Raw genomic sequence first — 15,766 nt, 5'->3', positions numbered from 1 at the left:
GGAAGCTCCCATCTGTGCCAGGCAGTGGAAAACAACAAGTTAAAAGGCCCTGTGAAGAAGTGGGCAATCATGTGGCACCTGCTGCTGAAAGCCTTTATCTGCCCTCCTTTTGCAGTTAATCGCTTTCAGATAAAGTTGGCCTTTTTTTTTCAAGGGCTGCTGGCGCGGATAACGTGGGAGGGCAGGAATTCTTGGGGCCGTTGGGTTTTCCATGTTGGGAAGCGGAGCGGTTGCTGGTGCTGTATCAGAAATCAGCCTGCATTTTTCTTTGGATAAAGGTCGGGGTGTGGGATGGGGGTCACTGCTCAGCCTGCCTTCCTGCAAGGCGAGCGAGCAGGTGTGTGCTCAGCTGCCCACGGCTGATGCTGTGCTCAGGGGAAGGAAGGGGGGAAGTTTGGCACTTGAATTGGGCGGAGGAGCTCGGGGTGGAGGTTGGCCTGCTAACTCCAAGCAGGAATATATGCGGGATCCTTCAGGAATGGGTGAGGAAATGAAGCAGGCGCTGCTTGAGCTAAGCAATGTAACAGCAGCCTGACAGCATGGAGTGAGCAGAAGGTAAAGCCGCCCTTCCTCGTCCCTTCTTACATGCAGAACCTGTGTGTGATTCCTCCTTCCTTACTAATCCTACCCACTAATGTGCTTCACAGATTTAACTATTAAATCTAATAAGAACTCTGTTCATTGGCAAGTTGTGCCAGCCAGGGTTCCAGCTCTATTTGCATCACCTGAACTTCAGGGTATGTGTGTTTACTGGTCAGGATTCTGATGCATCACGGTGCCCAAAGCTGGCATTAAACTAAAGAACGAACCTGAAGTGTTTGTGGAGGTGCTGCATGAAGGTACAGCTGGGTTTGTTTAGCACAGTCAGCTGTTCCACCGAATCCTTTGCTCCACAGCACCGACCCGTGGATGCTAAAGGTGGAGGAGCAGGCAGAGCCAAGCAGTGACCCAGGGACTGCTACAGAACAAGTTTTTGAGCCAACTTAATAAATCTTCTGTTCCTAAGAACGGCGGAGTCATGAAATTGAACCAGAGCTTCTGGCACACGCTAAGAAACTGCAACCTTAGCTCAGTAGGAAATGGGAATCTGGTATACATTATTAACATTCGGTGTTTTCAGTAATTGAGCCTGGGCTGATTCATGCCTGTGTGTATCCCTGGAACCTCTGCAGGCAGCAGCTCAGTGCCTCCTTCCACAGGGTGGCAGCCGAAGGCTGTGCAGCACTGCTCGCCAGCCGAACGCTTTGCAAAGGTTTCTGTAGCTCAGCAGCTGAACGCTCCTCATGGCCAGCAAGTTCTGTGGGTTTGGTAGCTGTGAAAGGCAGTTTGGCAGGTATTTAGATTAGTGTGGAGTGAATTTTGTTTGAGGATGAGCTGCCTTGTCTCCCCTGCATTGTGTCTCCCTGTGGATACCGGCTTTTGGGAAGGCTGTAAAAGGACTGCTCGAGGTTGTTTCAAATGTCACATTCCATTGTTTGGCTTGCAGCTTGCTTCAGAATGAGAGAGCAATACCAAGGGAGGTAAAGCAACCGTGTCTTTGCCTGTCTGCTCATCGGGAGATGGAGTTTCACCCCTCTCTGTTTTGTGCAGCAGTTTGTTAAACACAGAGGTTCACCCTCTGAGCATTGCAGACTCCGGTGTTTGTTGCTCTGTGATGCAGTGAGGCACTGCTCAGCAGTGAGCATCGACACCCAGTGTGCTGAACACAAACCGGTTTCCAAGCATTCCAACGTGGAATGTTTTGCACCTGTGAGATTGCAGCTAATTGCATTTGATAACTGAAGGGAAGTTCAGCAGGGAGAACGGCTTGCTGAGTTGCTGTGCGTTGGCAGCACTCACTGCTCTGCACCGCAGTAGTGCAGCCTGCAGAGGGCTGGCATTGAGCTGGCTGCCCTGCAGGAGCAGCACAGGAGATGAGCGCAGGCAGAGTGGAAGTGCTCCTCCAGCATCAGCTGCCATGCTGTAACCTCAAACCATTGTAAGCATGGCATCAAAGCTGAGTTTTGAGGAGGGATAAAGGGGACCTGTTGTGATTAACAGGTGACAAAGATCACCATTCTCGTAATCCCTGTGATCAGCAGCTGAATACCTTGGGCAAAGCAAAGCTGGGGCAGACAGAGAATTTCATCCTGTGCTTGTTAACCTGCAAATCTGACTGTAAGAGGTGATTGAAATTCAGGCTTTTGAGGTTCCCTGAGCTGAAAATTCACAGTCCAGGTTGGAACACAATGACAGCTCTCAACAGCCAGGACCAGCATGGGAGGGAAGAGCAAAGGCCTGGGAATGGGAAATACTCAGAGGAGCCTTTTCAGGACAGCTGCAGGATGCTTTTAAGATTGTGATCCTGAAATCTCGTTATCCTTTTGTCCTCTGCTTATTAAATACCGCCAGCGTTGTCTGGCTGCTCCCCATTCCATCCAGTCTGATGTGTCATCCTTCTCTCCTGCCTGTTGGATGCTCTTGATGTAGTCAGACAACGTTTTGTGGCAACTAAAAGTTTCCTTTGGCTGTGAGCTGGTGCACGCAACCTGTTAGCATGGGGATAAGCAGAAGAGAAACCTGTTGTTGGATGTGAGTGCAGGAGAGTGAACTGCGCAGCCATCCTCATGTAACCATCAATGATTGATTTGCTGCTTTAATGTCTAACTTAGGGAACCGTGTTTTGGAACTGCTGTCAGTGTTGTTTCCTATGAAACCTGCTCTTGCTGCTCTTCCCTCCCCAGCCTATGGATAGTTCCTTAGATAATGGCAAGTTTCCAGCCTGTAGGATTCCATTGTTGGGATGCTGTACTTTTCCAGTCGTTTCCAGAGGAACTATATCAGTGCTTCAGATTTTCTATGGGCTTTTCTTCCATCCTTTGATCACCTTACATCTACATAGATAGATCTGTGCGGTAAGGATATTTGAAATGCCTGCAGTGTTTTGAATAGTGGTCTCCGGCTTTTGCAAAGAACTTTTCCAAACATGTTGATAGGCTGGATAGCCATCTGTATGCTAACAAATCGCCTGCTGGAAGCCCAGCCTGTGCCTGGCTCCCCTTACCCATCTCATCCAGAGCTGGAGGAGTCACAAGCCACGTCCTGGCTTCTGATATGGCCTCTGGCATTGTGTCTGGGGAGAGCAGGTCAGACTCATTTCTGAAGTAGAAGGAGAATTTGAACTGAGGAATCAAAGAGTCGCCATCACATTATCCATGCATCCATTAGCAGAGGTTAGCACTTCTTATTCTGCACCATTCACTCTTTACATGGGAGAGTTGTTCCTCCACAGCATCTCAATTCTTTGCAGCACAGGTTTGTTGTTGCATCCTTGGTTTGCCAGCTTTTGGATATCCAGGCTGTCATTTGCCCTACTTGGCCTCTCCTTTTCTATTCATGTTTCATTGCTGCTACTTGAGCTGCTGGTGAGCAGCTGGGATCCATGTTTGTGTCATAGTGCCCCAGTTAAAAGAATTAACAGTGAAAATTGGTGTTTTCTTGCAAGGAAACACAACATGTTGGGTCATTTCCTTAAAGATCTGCACGGACTGTATGATATTTGCTTGGGTTAGTAGGATGGCAGAGATAGTGCACTTCATTAAGCATCATATTACTTAAAAATCAAAATCTCTGTGATTATTTATGTGCCACTTTTCTTGTCTGTCTCCTTCAGCTTGCTGCGATCTTGCAATTGTTCTGCTCTGGATTGCTCTTCATCCAGCACTCAGCCCAGCCCCAATGTGTGGCTGCATCCCAGCTTGCTGCCTCCTTTCAGTCACTCCTGCAGGTGTGGTTTCTGCTGTTTGCATCTGAAATGGTACAGCACAGCCACCTTGTTTCATCACCAAAAGAACAGGCTGTGGCTGCTTGCTGAGAGGAAGCAGCAGTGTCGCTGTGCAGTGGCTCTGCTGATTTGTATCAGAAAATTCGTTTACCTCATGCTTGTAAAATGGCCTTGGGTGAGCTCCGAGCAGCAGGGAATTGTGTAAATGGAAACCAAAAGTCAGCAATCAATAGAGCTGCAGCCCCAGCTGTGCCGCTCTGCCTCGCAAAACGTGCTCATCTGAATGTTAAGTCACTGCTGCAGGTTGGATGCAAAATTGTTAACGATGCCTTAAAATGCTCCTATTTTTTATACATCCTCAAGGTGCAGAGGGAAGGTGTGGGAAGAAGCAGGAGTAAGAGACAAGATGTCATTCCTCTCGCTGTGCTTGCACATGCTGGATCCGAGCTGTGCTGAGTGCAGCAATCTCACGTTGCTCTCACAAAGCAGGAGTGTTCCCAAGCAAGCCCAGTGTTCCCCCAGCACCGTGTTGGGTCCTCCTCCCATGGCCAGAGCATTGCTCTCGTCCTTTCTCTGCTTCCTCACTGCATGCATGTGGCTCCTGAGCTCACTGCTGAATGCTACAGTCCTCCAAAGCATGGGATCCAAGTTCCACTAATGCAGAGCCATTGCAGTAAGCTGCCCGCCTTGCTTAGCTACACCATGACTTGATAGGTCTGCTTCAGGATATACTTTTTTTACTATGGCTCTGAGTTTAGCTTGCAGTGTATTTTACAAATGCACTCTTCCTGTAGGTGGCTTATTGCTTCTGGATGCTCTGCAAAGAGCAGCTATCCTACTTGTGTCAAAAGCTGCAGAAAGTGCTTATTGTTTCCTTAATGTGCCATTACCTGGGCAGCCCATTTGCACAGCATAAAGGGGAGCAAAGAGAACTACTTGTCTACAAAATTAGAAGCTGCAAAGCTTTTGCACATCAAACAGCAGGTTTTTGTTCAGGAAGCAGCAAATTCTTAGGAGGCAATCATTGCTCTGAATTTTAGGCACTTCCACTGTTGGAACATCCATCACTGCTAGTGTTTCTGTCTGGGTAATCAATGGGAAGAAATGAGCTGCTCTGTAATGCATTCACATGATCAGTGCTAGAGGCTCTGGCTGAAGGTGATGAATTGCACCCTGGAAGTGCAGATCAGTGCAGGCAGCCCAACTGTGGACATCTCCATTGTAGGCATCTCCCAGAGCACGATTCATCGCCTGCAGCCCCTGCATGGGTGGGCCTTCAGCCTCCTTGTACACTCAAAGCAGTTCAGGGCCTGGCTTATCAGGTGGAACACACACCGTGGTTATTGGGTTGGATTCTTCCAACCCAACATTGACCTTTAGGTGCAGAGTATGAGCTCCCATGGAAGTACCTCTGTGCAACCAGAGGAAGCCCTATTAAGTGACCATAGAACTGCTTAGGTTGGGAGGGACCTGCAACACCATGGAGCTCCAACCCCTGCCATGCAAGGCTCCAACCCAGCCCTGAATGCCTGTAGAGCTGAGACACCCTCAGCTCTCCATCAGCCTGTGATGGGAGCCTCTGCTCAGTGCTGCCAGCCACGCACCTGCTAAATCAATGCTGGGCACGAGGTCATGAAGAGAGGGCTAAAAGCTGCAGGGCAGATGATCTGGGGATGATTCAGCCTCAGGGATTCGTTGGGTTTTTTTGCCATAGCGCAGCTAAGTCAGTAATCTTTCTAATCAATTGCTGGATCAGATGAAAAATCTGCTCAGCCCGTTACATTAAATGGGAAAATGGTCTGCAGAGGGCAAACCAGGCAAAGAATCCCAGGGCAAATGAACTGTATTCCTCGATAGATCTTTATCCCTTTCTTGGCTAATTACCTATCTACATCTTTGATACTCTGCTCACCTGTGGCAGTGATAGACCCACTAAAGAACATTTCATTTCAGACACTCTGGCTCTTCTACTGTGAGGTGGCGTTAATCATCATTCCCCATTAGCCAGGCTGAAGAATCCAATCTAATTAATCTTTCCTAAGATGGAAGCCAATCCACCGGTATGGAAATGAGCCTCGCTGCTGTGCTCTGCTGCGGCAGTGCTGAATTCCTCTTAAGTTCCTCCTCTGTGAATGCCTGTGCAGAGTTCAGTTAGGATATTTTCATGTGAATAATGCTGAGATCTCCTGGGTTTAATGAGATCCAGTGGTAGCACAATCTCTGTGTTAGCTGCGTGCTTTTCAGTACCAAGGGGCTCGCTTTACTCCAGTGCATGGAGGTCGTTTCTTTCCTCCCTTAATCCTTTCCCACCATGTTTCTCTTTTGTGTGATACCTGCAGTTCTGCTGCTTGCTGCTGTGATGGGCTTCATACTGATGAAGGCAGCAGGTTGCAGGGTGAATATAATATGGTGAATAATATGATGGTGTATATAATGCAGGAAGGAGGGTCTGAGCAGTGGGCCGGTGCAGGATTTCTTTCTTGAGGTCTTCATCTGAACAAGAGGTGTTTGGGGTATTTTTTGCTAACTAGTAAGACGTGGATAGGGGTAAATAATACACCAAGTGGTTATGCTTTTTTAACAGGACGTGTTCAGTGCTAAAGAGGGCTGCAGGGGGGAGATGATGTGTGCATTTCTGTATCCCTCTGCTCATAGGAAGGATGTCCCAGAGCAGACGATGGCAGCAGTGCTAGCAGACAGAGCTGACACGATGTTTGTAGATACAAAAGAGAATGATACCTCAGATCTGGAGCCCCCTGAGTCGGGAGGGCAGAACATCTGCTTTTATTCCTATTTTAACCTCTTTTGCCTCTTTTTTTTGCTGCAGGTCATACCTGACCCCGGTACGGGATGAGGAAGCAGAGTCACTGAGGAAGGCGCGATCCAGGCAGGCCAGGCAGACGCGCAGATCCACACAGGTAAGGGATGATGGAAATCCTCATCTCCTTTTAGTTGGTAGCTTGGTCGTGAATGTTTGGGTTGTGCTTATGTGGGCACACTGAGAAAGGCAACAAAATGCTGTTGCTCTATGTTAGGATAATGTTGAGGCCCACAAGCTTTACATTGGCCAAGCAGAAGCCCACTGAGCACCTTATACTTGCTGCCTGAGCTGGAAGACTTGAAATGTAATTGCACGAATTAAGAAATCCTCACTTTTGTCTCCAGGGTGTGACACTGACAGACCTTCAGGAAGCAGAGAGAACCTTCAGCCGCTCCCGGGCAGAACGACAGGCTCAGGAGCAGCAGAGTGAGAAGGCTGAGAGCACAGAGCCTGCTGAGGACAGCAGTGAGAGGCAGGAGACCCGCACTCGGTGGAGCAGGAATACAGATGAGGAGGTGATCCTCCTGCCTTGCCTCTCATTGCTTGTGTTGATTTAAACCATATAGGCTAGCTGAGAGAAATCCTTATGGGGTCCCCTGTTTATTCTAAGGGGGGCAGATGTGCTGGAAAGATGCTGAGGATTATCCTTGCATCAGAGGGGTTGCACATTATGGGGGTTTAGATGTTCCTTTGCTTTCCACTGAGAAATATATTCTTCTGTTTCTTACCAGAAAGCAGAACTGTTAATCATAGAAGTGGAGTGAGAAGGCTAATGGTAGGAATGTTGCCTAGATCCGTGCTTACTGTGCAGATTGGACTGAGGCTTTCTGTTTCCATTGTAGCACAGATATTCTGGGTGCAGTGGAAAGCTGGGTAGCCCAGTGTTCTCCCCCTTCCATCACTCCTGGTTTTTTTTTCACACAAAATCATCTGTTTCTGAGATAACTCATTTATTGTGTTACTGGCAGCAGGGGTAAAGGCAGCGATCCTAGGCTTCCTAGCAAAGGAACTGTACAGTGTTTACATACATGCTGTTAATATTTGTTCTGGTGTGTATCTGATCTGGGAGATGGTGGTGGAGGAAATATCACCCTCTGAAAGATTACTCAGCTACCTGAAGTCCCAATCTTCTGCTTCCTTCTCATTCTGACTTGTTGTCATGTCCGTTTATAGGCTGTCTATCGGCGATTAAGGTGCCCAGTGCAAGCAGACAAACCTACAACACCCGTATCTCCTTCTACGTCAGCTCCTCTCCTTTATACAAGTTCTTACCTAACTCGAACAAATAAGTATCTGGGTCTTGACTCTGTGAATCCAGCGGACTTCAGAGGTGCAGCCACAGAGATGGAGAAGAACGGTATGTGCTCAGCAGGAGGAGGACAGTTCAAAGCTCAGGGATTTTGATGAGTTTTAGAACCCGAAGTGCATACAGTAAATAAGTTTACTTCTTCTGAGGGGTGCAGTGTGGGAAGCTGCCATCTCAGCAGACAGATGTTATGTGTTAAGGTAGGGTAAGGCCCATTGCTTGTGGAAGAGGAGGATAAAAGTGTTTTCCATTTTGAGTAACTAACTGACGTGAGTCTATGTCATATTTAGATCTTAGAGCTGGGGTACAGATTCTGCTACTGTAGTTTGTCCTGAGAATGGAAGTAGGCTGTGGTGACCTGGTGGGAGCTGGCAGCTAGTTTAATCTCTTTGGTCTTGGATAAAGGAAGGAACGCGAGTAGCCAGATGTAGCAAGGCTCTCTGATTCCATTTTACTCATTTTATTCAGTTTACTCACTCCTCTGTAATGTAACGCAAGCCAGACTGACCCTGATTGGCTTGAAAAGAAATGTTGCCTTAGCAGAAGTGCAGATGTGAATCACTGAAACCAAATCAGTCTTTCTTTGCTTGGCTAGAGTGCGAAGACGCAGATGTAGACGACAGATCTCCCAACAAACAGTCGATCCGAGAGAGACGGCGGCCAAAAGAGAGGCGAAGAGGCACCGGCATCATTTTCTCAACAAAAGATGTGAGTTTGGCTTCCTTAGAGAAGTAAAACTTGCTTTGTAATAAGTTTGACTGAATTTCCTTCCAGTTCCAAGCTTAACATGTTTTTTCCAGATCAGTTGATTTCCCTTCAGTCCGTCTCTCTCCAGCTCCTATTTCAGACTGGGACTTCCAGAGGAATCACATCAGCCTTTGGTCCATGGAAAATCCAGGAGGCAGGCTCTGAAAGGCCTGGCTTTTCTTTTTAATGAGTCTTCAGGAGCGCTCAGATCACAGCAGCAGTTTTGAGAGTAATGCTTTCTCCACTACTCAGGTCTTCTAAATGGGCATTAGGTCACCTAACGTTACCTGCTGATCAGCCAGAAGCAGTTTGATGGGCACTTACTTATTTTGGTAGAAGTGCTCATAGCTGTAACATCAAATCATAAATAATGTGTTATCTTGCTATGATATTAAAAAAAAAAAGAAAGAAACACAACTGTTTCCAAGGCTGCCTCATGACAGCATTTGCTTTTCATCCTAGGATGACGATGACGTTGATGGAAATGAGGAAGTGAAGGAAACTCGGGTGAGTGAAAACATCTCCCAACAGGCAATGCTTTGCTCCTGAGTGCTGGTGGCAGTAATTCTCCTGTGGCTGTGCTTTTGTTCATATAAGAGGTTCAGGAGCTGACTGGGAGGGAGCTGGGAGCAGTTTGCTGACCCAAGTGCCCAAATCTGCTCCACATAGGAGAAAGCGTGTGCTCTGGAGAGAGCTGTCAGAGCAGCAGTGTCCATGGAGCAGGGCTGCCAGGTGTCTCAAAGAGACAAAGCGGGTGACCTTGTGTCCCAGCATCGTCCTGACCATGTTGGTTTGGATGGTATGTTTTGTGTTTCTAAAATCTGAGCTCTTGTCTCCTCGTGGATTTGTTTCCATGCGGGAGATTGGCTTGCCAAGCAACACATCAGAGATTGTTCTTTGTTCCCTTGTTATTGCAATAGTCTCATTATCCTCTGAGGCCCTCTCTTCATAATAATTGTCGAGTCCTTCCAAATTGACTTGGTTTCTTTTGTTGCTGTCTGTCTTTGTCTAAAACACATTTGAGCTTGACAACATGACTTACTCCAACATTGTTAAAGCTGAGTACATTTCCAAGCTCTCCAAGTGTGATGTGCAAACAGTAAACTGAAGGTTGCGTGGAGGTCAGTCTGCTTGTGCACATTTAATCTTGGATAGAAACATAAAACTCAGAGAGGCTTCTCACATGCTTTGCTATTCAGTACAGTGATGGAAGCATTTGTTGTATTGAAAAGAAAATATTCTTGATTTTCATCCTCCTGTGCTTGGTCCAAATGGGGCGAAGTCGTGGTTGGGTTTCTGGGGGTCAGAGCATCGCATGGAGCTGGGATGGCTCTTGGCACATAAGTGTCTTTCAGTGCCAGCCTTTGCTTTCCTAGTGCTTGCTTTGCAAGTGTGAAACTTGGGGTATTCCTTCCCCTGGTGTGTGCAGGGCAGGGAGTGCTGACTGTGTGAAGTAGCCTAGCACTTCCAACAGTACTCATACCCAGTTTTGTTAGATCTTCCTCTGAAATCTGAGTCTTTTGTGCTGTGTATCATCCTTAAAATTGATCTGAAATTTCAGTCATCTCACCTTGAGACTGAAGGAGATCTAGCTTAAAATGTTTGCAGAGTAAAACTAATAGGGATGTCTTCTTTTGTGCAGTCCTCCGGCACTGTCATCTTGGTCACTCTCCCCCATTTTATTTTACATAGGGATTTCTGTGCTGCAAACTGCCCCTCGGGTTGGCAGGAGTCACTGAGCAGCTGCTGGGACACAATTCTAGCACCAAGCACATAATGCAGTTCATATTCATTAATTTATCGGTAATAACTTGCTGTTCCGGACTGACAGGTGCAGCCAACATTGCTGTGAATTTGAATATGGTAAAATATCCCATTGCAGACCCTCAGATCCCCCTGAGTTTATGAGCAGCTTTTTTTCTCCAGTGCTTGTATGCTGGCTGCTAAGCAGTCAGATTGTCACGGGAGCCAAGCAAGGCTCTGCTTTAATTCCCTCTTCCAAACTGTGCAGCACTGAGGTTCAGCAACGGCAAGGTAGGTGCAGCCTTTGAAAAAGGAGCAAAGATGCTGTTGCAATTCTGAGAAGTGGATGAATTATTTTGGCTGAGATTTACAAACCCGGCGTGGGAAAGCAGCCCAGACTCTCTGGCTGAGTGGTAGGCAACTGAGAGCAGACTCCTAATAGGATGTGTCAGGAAACCTTCATTTGTTTTGCTACCAGCCCTGCCTTTCTCCTTGCGATATAGACTGCTTGAATACGTTGTGGAAAGTTGGAAGAGCAGACAAAGTTTTATTGTGGAATAAATGTTCAAGGGCAGAAGGGCTTCGGCTGGAAAAAGCCTCTGGGGAAGCAGCTCTAGGAGGGGTTATTTGCATGGTTCCACCAGGAGGAATGTGCAAAGGAAAGGGCCTTTGTTGGGATTGGGCAGAGAGAAGGGGAAAGCTTGGCCTCCATCTGGGCTCTGCTTCTCAAAGTGAGAAGTTATGAGAGTGCAGGGGGAACTGAGCAGTGGGGTGGGCTGCAGTGGGGTGGGCTGCAGTGGGGTGGGCTGCAGCAGGATGCCTGTGCTGCTCACAGTCAGCAGTGAGAACAGCATCATGGTGGGGTCAGCATGTGCCAGTATGGGGTGGTGGGTACAAGTACACATCCATGTTCCGCTCTGATTTTGAAGGGGGTTTCCATATCCCTGTCTCTTTCTGTCTTTACACCTGATGTCTGGCAGTGCTGTTACCTAGCAGGAAAAAACTGGGTCTCATCTGGAAGAAAGCTGTTTCCAAATGACGTGTTGAATATAACAGAAGAAGAAAAATGCAATAATTTAGAGCATTTATCTACTTGTTGTTCTCCTTAGTGGCCTTACAAGTGTGTCTCACCCATGTGGCACACAGTTTCTCAGGGGAAAGCTTCAGCAGAACGCACTGAGTGTCGTGTCAGTGACACCCCAGCATTCCAGGCAATAAAAGTGTCAAGGAAAACATCTGTTTCCATGGACTTCCCTTAGGACAGTCTGTATGGCACAGCATAAAACTCAGACACATTAATGGCATTAACTTGGATGCAGGGATAACACTGAAGCATGCAATTATGGATTATGGTCGCTGCAAGGTGCTAAATAAGCCCCATTCTCAGCTCTTGGAGCTTTGATTTATGAAACGTGAGTATTCTACATTCTGCAAAGTGCTGCCCAAGCCCACTCTGCTTTGTAACTAATTCCCTCTCTGCCTAATTGTGTGACTGACCTGAAATCAGCAGGCACAGGTGAGGGTTAATAGACACAACAGCTTGCATGGAAGGGCTGCATTTCTAAGCTTGATTTGGTGAGTTCCAAGGGAAGGGTGATGAACTGAAGAGTTCGTTATGCAAACTGAACGCCCTGATGTTGGAGCTGTTCCACGATGTAGCTTGGGAGCCCTTATTTGGGGATGTCACTTTTCTCTCCTGTGTTTTTGCTTTTAGTGGCATTTTATCTCCCATAGAAACTTTCAGTTCAGCTTTTCTAACTGTGCTCTTTATCAAATCCATCTTTTAAAGAAGATAAACGACCCAAAGGTCAGAAGCAGTTGGAGTTGGAGTTGTTCCTTGCCTGTTACAGCCAGACTGCATCTACCAGAGCCCTCAAGTCCTACCTAACTCCATGGATCCCAGCCCTTCCTTGCTTCCTTTTCCCTGTCTCAGCAGCACAAAGCACAGCACCCTGCAGGCTGCTGTCATGTTGTGGACTGTCTTTTTAAGCTAAGAAAGGATTCAAGTCCTCTGCTTTCAGGACTCAGATTGCCTAATATGGTAAGGTATGTCTTCGCAGCCTGCTCTGTTTTGCTGAGATACGAGGGAAAATTGACTCATAAAAGGGAACAAAATAGGTGAACTTCTTGCCAGCTGATAAGAAAGGGAGATCTTTTCACCTAGATAGAATGATGTGATGTTGTTCATCGTACACCTTATTGCTGCCAGCCCAGGGTCCCTTTGGGGCAATGAGGATGCAGTGTTTTTGTTCTTGAATGTTTACTTCTAGCATAGATGTGGTGCGATGAGGGAGCAGAGCCACCTGGCCCACATCCCAGGTAACGGAGGTGGTAGCTGTGCATCACTTGCATGGCTGTAGTTAAATTACAGAGGTCTTAATTATGTGTAAAGGGAGACTATGAGAGATTGGCTCTGTTTAGTCCTGTTTGTAAACAAAATGCTGCAATAGGTTGTGCGCTGCGATGAGAAGGGATCTTGAACATGTGTACAGCTAGCAATATAAAGTTGGATTTAAAATAGCAGAAAATTGCTGCAAGAGCATGAGTTAGTGCTTTGGCATGGAGCTGAAATGTGGTGAAGAACATTTTTATTGCATTTGGAGTACCCTGGCTTCCTTGGGAGCTGGAAGGGGAAGGCATTACAGACGTTAAGATTCATTCTGCATACTTCTATCACATCTTTTTTCACATCTGCACAGATGATTCTCCTCTGTTGGTTCTTCTTAACCTTAATGTTTTGAGAAGAGTATCAGACTTGCTGTCTGCCATCCGTGGTGATGCAGCATTGAAATCATCAGTATGGCTGTCCAGTCCCTATTTACAGCTCTGGGAAAAACACATTGTTTGTGCTTAAAGGCCAACCAGTTCAAGTCTGCTATGCAGACTACAGGGTTACAGCTAAATACGTTCAGGTTAATTCCTGTAATTCACCAAGCAGCTGAATTAGGAAGGTGTAATGTGAAGCAGTGTCCACGGTGGAGACGGGTAACACAAAACCAGCTGATGGGCAGTCTGCAAGTCCCAGGGAGGTGAAGCAAAGCAGCGAGTCCTCCAGGAAGGATTTACAAGGTCACAGAGCCATGACTATTCACGGTAACTTTATGCTTTAACTTCTTGTTTGGTAACTCACTCTCACAGTTTCGGTATAGTTCAGGGTGACAGATCTCTCGTAGTTGTCAGCAAGTGATTGCTCCTCAAGCTGTGGAGCTGAGCTTAGCAGTGGATCAGATACCCAGCAGATTCCTTGGCTTTTGCTGGTGTTGCTGGGAGGTCTGTGCTGGCAGTTCCACTTATCCCATGTCAACCCAGGGTTCTGTTCCTTTGCTCGCACAGGAGCCAACTCAAGTTTCCATGGATCCTTCTTCCTTCCCAGAAGGAGCAGGGAGCAGAGTGATGGTGCTTCATGGGGTGGCAGTGGGATCAGTGCCATATGTGTGCATCCCTCCTGGTGTGCTCCCCTCTGGAGCTGCTGGTTGTACCTCATTGTCCATCACTCTGCAGCCCACAGTGCAGACATCTTTCCTGATGTTCTCCAGGAAAATCCAACCTGCAGGGTGGATGCTGTTGATGTCTGGATGGCGCTTCTTGGCTGTGTCAGGTGAGCAGGGCTGTCTGCATTAGGGTGAGCTGTTTGTGGACCATAGGAGATGGCTTCAAAGGATGCAACACAAGTGTAATGCAGTCACTGCTTCCTTCCCTGTGCTTCTCACCGCTCTGCTGGTGATGCTTTCCTTGTGGCAGAGTCCCTGTAAAGTGAGTAGTCCCTGTGGCTTGTGAGACCCTGAAGGAGTAAACGGTTCCTCTCCTAGATATGTCCTTAAGGAATGAAAAGCAGAAGCTGCATTGCCAGATGGCTGAAAAGGAATGAAGAATAATCTGCATTTGTTTGGAAAACCGAACTCAGATTCTCTGGCAATAAAATATCCTTTTGGAAAACAGCACTGTAGGAAAAATTGCGTGTTCCAGTGACTCAAGGGTGGTGATGTTGTTTGTCACCCTTGTCTTTAAAAGGTCACTTTTTGTTCTGAGTTTATATCCTCCCACATGCTTTTCTTCAGAAAGAAGCCTCCCATTTGGGAAGTCAGTTTCACTATTAGGAGTAACTCCGTTTGGCAGGAGAGCCTTCATTGTTTGATGTGTCAGGATGTAGAATCCTTAAACTGTGAAACTCCTTCCTGGCAGGGATTTGCCCCCAGCTTTGGTTTTTCACACCTCACTGTGTTTGCTTTACTCACTCCGGTAGGCACCTCACACATAGTGAATGCTGAGCACTGTTTTTTTAATAGGCTTTTCTTTCATTACTCCTAGATTGCATCCTTGGGAGGGAACGTAACCTTCTGCACCGCAATCTGTTGCTGCTGTTGAAAGAAGGCCAGAAATAGCTTGAATCGTAGTTAGATAGCAATGTGTTGAAGCCACACGTTTGTTGGAGTGGGTTGAGTTTGTTGGGTGAGCTGGCTGCTTCCATGGCACAAAGGCCCTATGGAGGGGTGGGGGCAGGTGGGACATGCACACGTTGTGCTGAATCTCTGTAAAGACCGCGATCCATCTGATGTGACTCTGAGTCCCGTAGCTGGAAATGGCTGTGTTTACATCTGGTTCTTATATTCCTGTTGGCTTTCTTCATTTCCCTGTTAATATTTGTGAGTTTCTGCTGCGTTCCTCTTTGCAGCTCACTGTGTGTTTGCTTCTGCTGTGCTGGGGAGGAAGTAATGTCACAAACCACTCAGAGTGCAACTGCTGAACATCTCAAGCTGGAACATATTGTGTTCTGACACTGCTTTGTCCTTCACTGGATGAAGTCACTTGGTTTTGGCATCAGCATTGCTCTGAGATGGACCTCGGAGTGGACGAGGAGATCATCCCTCCAGCGCTCATCACATTGCTTTTCTGAGCAAAACATGGCACTGATGCTGGGAGAGAAGCCTGACTGGGAAAAGACACAGTCAGCTTCTGCAGGAGCATGAAGCAAATGGGCTGTGAACAGCAGCCCTCCCCTGCCATGTAGGACTATGGCATAAAAGTTGGGAGTGCTGGGGCTGCCCCTGAACCATCCAGTTGCATTTGCAGCTTTGAGGGGAATCCCATCTGTTTGCTATTCCTGATTATATGGTATCAGTATACCACTGCCATCCAGCTCTGTAACCTCTTACTGACATCCCTTCTGGAAGTGATGAAGACAACGCCATGAAATCCTTCTTTGTAGACTTTTCTTTAAGCTCATTCCTCAGCTGGTGCAGTTGGGGATGTCCCATTGTGATCACTGTATGCCCCTTCTTGTTCTGTTCCGAACATCTCACATTGGACCCATAGAACTGCCTGAATACTCATCTCCTGTGTGCGTGATTTGATGCCTGTCGGTGCTAAATTGAGGTTTCTGTGCTCA

The 15,766-nt window shown here is 47.2% G+C and overlaps 1 protein-coding gene across 5 annotated transcripts in view; it reads left to right on the top strand.

Annotated features, from left to right (window-relative positions):
* Positions 1-15,766, top strand: part of PPP1R12B (protein phosphatase 1 regulatory subunit 12B) — an 82,263-nt gene that overhangs the window by 40,123 nt on the left and 26,374 nt on the right. For all 5 annotated transcript variants that reach the window (XM_072355792.1, XM_072355790.1, XM_072355794.1 and 2 more), the window contains 5 exons: positions 6,591-6,681; positions 6,929-7,099; positions 7,758-7,941; positions 8,486-8,598; positions 9,100-9,144. In XM_072355792.1, coding sequence (XP_072211893.1) covers positions 6,591-6,681; positions 6,929-7,099; positions 7,758-7,941; positions 8,486-8,598; positions 9,100-9,144 — 604 coding nt within the window. The remainder of the gene's footprint in view (positions 1-6,590; positions 6,682-6,928; positions 7,100-7,757; positions 7,942-8,485; positions 8,599-9,099; positions 9,145-15,766) is intronic.

Source organism: Excalfactoria chinensis, chromosome 23, assembly GCF_039878825.1.
Source record: "Excalfactoria chinensis isolate bCotChi1 chromosome 23, bCotChi1.hap2, whole genome shotgun sequence".
NCBI lineage: Eukaryota > Metazoa > Chordata > Aves > Galliformes > Phasianidae > Excalfactoria > Excalfactoria chinensis.
Note: the sequence above shows the minus strand (reverse complement) of the source record. Positions and strands in the feature narration are given on the sequence as shown.